Genomic DNA, 7,157 nt, shown 5'->3' with positions numbered 1-7,157 from the left:
TGAGATTATTCCGGCTGAACAAAACGTGATCCCTTTCTTAAATGTGTGTCAACCACAGACCTTATTTCGAGCTATTTTCCAAAATCCTATGGAGAAATTGCATTGCGTTTTAGACGAAGGAACCGGAAGGAGTTTACTTCCGGGTTTAAGGACGCGTCACTGCGGCTCTCTCGTTTGCGCTCCCTCGTTTTTTGTTTGAGATTTTGACACAAACATCCCAGGTGGGCGGGACTTTCAGGGGTGTGTCCCAATTGGCTACTCAGTTTTTGAGTGACAGCCCACTACACCACAGATCATACAGTGCAACTCATGCAACAAACTCCGGAGTCCACTCGTCCACGTTAGCGTTGGTGCCTCCTGGGGAGTTTCATGAACATATCGGACTTCTCTTATCGATTGCTGAGCCTTAGACTTGTGATGTGTAGCTCATACTTTATTCCAACTTTAAATATTTTAATACCTGAACACACTGCTGCCAGTGTTTCCCATACATTGATTTATTTGTGGCAAGCCGCCACAATTAAATATCGTCCGCCACAAATGGATCTCATAAAAAATAAAAAAAGTATTATTATTATTTATTTTTTTGGTGGTCTAATGGATAGTGAGGTGGGCTGATAATCGTAAGGATGCGAGTTCAACTCCTGCCTGGAACACCACTACTAGTGTGCCCTTGAGCAAGGCACTTAACCCTCGGTTACTCTAGGGAGAATGTCCCTGTAATTGGTCATTGTAAGTCACTTTGGAATAAGGCGTCTGCTAAATGCCTAAATTGTAAATTATATTTTTGGGAGAATAAACCCCACAGATCCTCAACTCCGGTGTGTTTCACTCATTAACAACGCAACACAGAGCAACNGTGTGTGTGTGTGTGTGTGTGTGTGTGTGTGTGTGTGTGTGTGTGTGTGTGTGTGTGTGTGTGTGTGTGTGTGTGTGTCTGGAACACTGAGTTGAGAACGCTGAGTTCCCACACTTGCCTGCTAGCCTCGACTGCAGAGCAGAGCGTTTACTGTTTTCAGGCCAAAGCACATATCAGATATTACATCACATGTCACTTGTTAGACGCTTTTATCCAAAGTGACTTACATACATTCAGTCAGTACCGTGGGCAATCCCCACAGGAGCAATTTGGGGTGGGACTCAGACTTGGTATCCCCTGATTTGAAGTTCAGAGCACTATCCACTGAGCCACAGCCTCCCAGATATGAGCACTGGTGTAAGCTAACATACACATGTATATCATTATCAACATGTTTGCATTCATGCATTTTGCATCCCCTGCTTAAGTAGCAGTTATTGAGGAGAACACTGACATATTTGTCACTTTATTTCTTTAAGTGGCTTAAAGTGTTTGCTTATTACTTTTTCTGTATACAAACTATACTGATTTATTCCACATCATCTTTAATAACTCAAGATTAATTCCGATTAAATAAATGTAATTGTCTGTGCACGGTGTGTTTCCCTAACATGGCAAATAGCATGCTTTGGCAGGGAACACTGCATCCCCCAGAAAGGATTTTTATCAAGGCTTGCTTGCTGAATTCTGTCAAGTAGATTTTGATCCAAAGTGCTATTTTCTCTAATATAAGCTGCAGAAACTGTCCTTATCCACCCCCACCGGTTTGTCCTGAAATGGCTCTCTCTTCTTCATCTCCATTAATGGCGCAGAGCCCTTGAATGACTTCCTAGAGAAGCTTTTACCACAGTCTCTGGTTGTGATGCCTCGTTAAACGTGTAAATGGGTTATGTTGAAGTTTTGTCCACCTGGGCTCATATATGGTCAGAGGGCAACTTGAACTCAGATAACTGGTTGATCCTCTCAGTAACAGCCGATGAACTTGTAGTAACTCCTCCTTCTGTGAAGCTCCTACAGGAAACGCACCATTTGTGCTGCCACTCGTATGTTTCCAGAAAGTAAACAAAAGACTTATGGTAAGACCAAGCCCCCTGAAACGAAACGCCAGGCGCTATAGTCAGTTATTAAATATAAGGCTTGCAAGTGTTAAAACCAAGAGGGGAAATAGTTCAACAAGGTCAGAACGGCTTGTTCTGGTTGCACAAGTATCTCCTGTCATCAGACACAATAATGGATACTTACAATATATTAAAATACCCAGATGAAGTGTGATACCAGACGGTGTTTTAGGGTATTTGGTGTCTATAAAATGTTGGCATTCAAATATTTTTTGCTACAAAAACTGTCATTATATCCTTCCCCAGCTGTTTCCCTTATATCTGGGGCTCAAGCTTTTGCAGGATCACATTCTATTTCTTTTTGGCAGCACTGAATCATTATGTGATTCTGGCTCTAACAGTTCTTACTTTTTTTTGTGTCTGGTATTTGAACCTCATTCTTGGACTGGGGCATTATGGGAAAGGCACAGCCCATGATTCATAAGGAAAAGCACAATACCCGTTGGAAATGGCTTACCCAGCCAAACATAACTCCACATACTTTTCAAATGTGTCATAGTGGTGTGGAGGAAGTTGGGCACCATGTTGGGTGCTTTTAGTTCTGCTGTCTTCAAAATAGATGTGGTTTTGGCAGTATCGTCAGACTCATCAAAAATCTGTGTGTTTGCATAATAAACAGCTAATATATTGTTTTTGGAATATAGCCAATGTTTACAGGTACGGGCCTCATTTAATTAAATATCAAGACAACATTAACATGCTGATGCTGGTTATGACTTCGGCAACTTCCCAATATTGTCACATGCAGACTAAAGAGGGTTACTATGAAGTGTTTGCCACACTTGATGTGTTTTGGATAATGAAGTATTTTTCGGTATTGTCCTTATATAGCTGAAGCAGCTCAAAGGGCAAATAACACAAAAGCATTTCTCACTTATATTTCTTGGTAACTAACCATGCAGACGGTTTGTGTTACTAGAAAGTGGTTCCAACTGTTGACAGACACGGAGACACCGATTCTGGAGAAAGATATCCCTGTTGAATTTTGAAGAGGTGATTTCCCAAGCAGGAGCTCGACAGGAGATTTTTTCATCTTCACTGTTTTTGGGATGGAAGCTGAAATGGAATGTCTCATAACCTGAGCTCATAAAACCAAAAATGATCTGTAAAGCTGGACATTAGTGAGGTTTGAGGAAATAGTAGCTTTTGTGAATTTGAAATCCTATTTTCTGCAGCGATTTCTCAATAAACGAAACTGAAACTACACCCACTGATTTATCTTGAAATATAAACTCCTACTTATCTGAAACTGTATTCCTCTGTCAGCTCAAGATAACGGGAAAAAACAAGTCTCTGGTTTCCTCTGAAACAGCAGAGACGTTACTGGTTGATGTCGTGCGGAAACCACATAACACATAATAACTGCACATTTTTCTTTTATTGTTCGAATGTTACGTTTTGAGTGTCTCTTTTTACCCGTCCGGGAAGCAAAACCTGTCAAAATACCTCATATTTCACAATAAAAATTGGAAGAATAGACAAACCCTTTCTTCATTCCCATGTGTTTTTTACAGACAGTCGCATTACTGGGGATTTTCAAGGGGGCTCTGGTGGTTTGACCACTGTCTCTTGGCAGACAACCTTGACTAATACGTCACTAATTTCATTTCCTCAATAAAACTCCTGGCTAAGTTACCCTTCAGACCAAAAGAAACGATAGCAGAGATAGATTGAGTGAGATGTCTCTTTTATTTCCAATTTCTTGACATTATTAAGAAGTACATTAGTCCGATTGTTCCATTAAAATATTCTTGGAAGCGCGTCATTTATCCAACCTTGTTTTTCCTCGGTGCTTAAAGGGTATCCTGCAGGGAGCTGTCTGCCTGTGTAGGAAGGGCGGCTGTGTAATTTCCCAAAGATAAACAGGCAGGAACTTTTGGATAAGGAATACGTAGGCAGGGCCACGAAGCCTGTTGCCTAGTCCTGTGAAGGCCATGCAACTGGATACCTTACTGATGATAACACCAAACATGAATGGGAAGTGCAGTCCAGTCGATAAACAGACAAACAGGATGTTGTGTATCTCATTTTGTATCGTCCCTTCTGACCTGACCTGATCTACTCTCAATGTTTCATAGATAATACATCCAGAGACTCCAGATTAAAATAGAACTGCTGTCCAATGCAATCCACAAACAATGTTTTCATTATTCGTCTATGGTAGCAGGAGCGTTGGTTTTAACAGTGTTACTTTGTTGAGCATAGTTTGTGCTGAATATACTTCTGAGCCTTGAGAGATGTATGTAGTTTGGGTTTTGAAAGATATAGAGGAATTAATGCACAGGAAGTTAGAAGTCTCTTCAAAATGTCGTTTGCAGCCATGGCCTTGTGGCATCAGAATTATACCCTCAGACTAAAATGACAATTTTCTTTCCTGTAGAAGTCTATACAAATATTTATCTTCTCCCACAAGTCTTCTTTTTTGGGACTAAAAGAGGTATCGTGCTAACACACTCAAAGAAATGGGGTAAGAGCTTATTTTAGCCTCCATTGCAGACACTGTGGTTCTTCAACCGCCACTTTCAAACTTGGGGTCCGACCTCAATTTCCTCAACAATTATCTAAATGAGTGTTAACTTGGAAAAGACTTCCCTGTCTTCAAGGGTGTCAAAAGCCTCCCAATTATTCACTTCCTTCATATTCTAAGTGTCAAAACACAGGGTAATTGAAACCTTGACTTCCAAAATGCTATGTGCAGCATCTATATTGGGGAAAAATGTAATTACTGGTTCATTGTTCAATATGTTGTTTTTATCCTAGGTGCTATCATTTCATTTCAACAGCATTTTGTCAGGAACTGGTCCTCCTTACTCGTGTATCATACATTTTTTGCCAATCATTATTTTGTAAACAGTGTGCTCATAGTTTCCAAAGGTTAGATACTTTTCAAAACCACTAGACGCCTCTTGATTCCTTTTTTCCCGACCCACTGCGAGCTGACACAAATTCCCTCATGCCCAGAGAGATGCCAGATTGTCAGGTTCAGGCATCAGTGATGCTGGTGGAAGCATCCAGTGTGTTGTTGTGTCTTAGTAATGGCTTACTCAGCTGTTTAGACCAACACATCCAATGTCCAGCAGGCTGTTTACTCTTTATTCAGCAGCACAGCAAGAGAATGAAAGGTTTTAATAATGATTTGATCTGATACTCAGAACATGTTTAACTCTTAAACTGATTTAAACATTTTAGTTTTGATGCTATAAAATACAAAAGGAACAAAACATGCAGAATACCTCTTCCTAAGGCCAAAAACCAACTTGCATTTTGCCCCCTTTTCCCCCCTTTTCCTGTTCTGAAATATGGGCCTTGGTTTACTTCACTTTGTACAGTTTTGTTTTGCGAGCCATAAACATTACTCACTCATTATAACAAACGCACATCTTATCAGTCATGAGTCTTTAAGCCAAGTCAAACTCCCAACATCTGTCTCTGATTGCACTAGGGACAATATTATAATGGGTGGGGACACAAAAATGATGCCGTCTGTGTTTGGGAGGTTCTGTGAATTACCGGTACAAACAATCTTTTTGACTGAATACATTTCTTTGAACTTAAAACAATCCCTCTCCTTCTCTCTCCCTGTCTAGGTGATTACTGTAAAATAAACGTGTGCAGTAATGGTGGAACCTGTGTGATCGGGGCAGGAGTTCCGTTCATCTGCATCTGCCATGATGGCTTCTCTGGAGACACCTGCAATGAGACTGAGACTGGTAAGCCAATTCTCTGATAAAGTGTAAAACCACTAATGGGTCAAATGTACCCGCTATTGATTTTCAAGGTACAATGTTCTTTTATTTATCATACAGAACAGTGAGTTTTGATCGCACAGTGATGAAACTTATACCAATAGAATCTGTGGACTCTCAGCTTTTCATATGACATAGTTTGTGCAGATAGCATGAAGTATAACATATCGCTACCAGTGCTGATTTAAAGGCTTGGTGTTAGACTTGTGTTTTGTTTAGTACAAATCTATCTCTCTCTCTATCTATCTATAACTATCTATCGATCTATCTCTCTATCTCTCTATCTATCTATCTATCTATCGATCTATCTCTTTACCTCTCTATCTATCTATCTATAACTATCTATCTATCTATCTCTCTATAACTATCTATCGGTCTATCTTTTTCTCTCTCAATCTAACTCTCTATCTATAAGGAACCGCAGTAGACAAAAGGCTTTGCTATAGCAACACGTCATGTTTACACTGCATTGTCTATGAGGTAAATATTGTTCGCTGGCTGATATAGGTATAACATTTTTTGCCGATTTTTCCAATCTGACTTCATATTGACCATTTTTAACAACAGAGGGTGCTACATAACACACTTTCATGAAAAGTCACAGACTGGGAGACTTACAAAGTTACATACAATCAAAACACAGCTGCGGGTAAAATTGACCCGTCGGCGGTTCTAGTGTTAAGATAACTACTCAGTCATTTCAAAATCTCCAAATGTAACCAAATGCTGACCTAAAAGATAAGTAGAATTTTCTAAGATGTACATCAACGCTACGTACAACCTCGGTTAAATGTTTCTCCTCTCCTTCCTCTAATGTGACTTTATTTCGTCCAATAGGGCCCTGCCACCCCAACCCGTGCAAGAATGATGGCACCTGCGAGTTGACGGGCCAAACCCGCCGCGGGGACGTCTTCAGCGAGTACGTCTGCCAGTGCCCGCCGGGCTTTGACGGAGTCCACTGCCAGACTAGTGAGTCCATGCTCCCTCTTCAACAGTTTCATCAGTTATATAACACCTATTCCATAGCTATCAATTTGTGGTTGAATTTGTTTGAGAAACTATGTATAACAGTCTAATTCTCATGTATTTCAAAATCAATTCCACTTGGAAGACTTGGATTTTTATATCATGATCAATGGACATTTGTTTTACTTTGTAAGTATTTTTGTTTTGACCAGATTAATAGTGAATTTACATTTTGGTAGGCCATTTTCCGAAATAAGGTCCCATGGATGTCCCCCGGAAAGGGAGGGACTTCGCCTCTCTATGCATGGAAAATTGACTATCGGCGCGTTCACACCGGAGTACTTTTCCCTGTACTTTTCCCGTTTATTTTCGTTAGTACCCCTTATGTCGCGTTCACACCAAAAAGAGTACTTAGTGCCGTGAACTTTTACCCCCATTTCCAGTGCCTGCTAGAGAGGTGGTTCCAAA

At 40.4% G+C, this 7,157-nt stretch overlaps 1 protein-coding gene across 1 annotated transcript in view; it reads left to right on the top strand.

Moving 5' to 3' along the window:
• LOC104957148 (EGF-like repeat and discoidin I-like domain-containing protein 3) overlaps positions 1 to 7,157 on the top strand; it is a 23,433-nt gene that overhangs the window by 4,074 nt on the left and 12,202 nt on the right. The window contains exons 3-4 of the mRNA XM_010784761.1: positions 5,565 to 5,687; positions 6,561 to 6,692. Of these exons, the coding sequence (XP_010783063.1) occupies positions 5,565 to 5,687; positions 6,561 to 6,692 (255 nt within the window). The remainder of the gene's footprint in view (positions 1 to 5,564; positions 5,688 to 6,560; positions 6,693 to 7,157) is intronic.

This window comes from Notothenia coriiceps, unplaced genomic scaffold, assembly GCF_000735185.1.
Source record: "Notothenia coriiceps isolate Sejong01 unplaced genomic scaffold, NC01 NC01_scaffold00026424, whole genome shotgun sequence".
Taxonomy (NCBI): domain Eukaryota; kingdom Metazoa; phylum Chordata; class Actinopteri; order Perciformes; family Nototheniidae; genus Notothenia; species Notothenia coriiceps.
The sequence above is the reverse complement of the archived record's forward strand: the minus strand, read 5'-3'. Positions and strand labels throughout refer to the sequence as shown.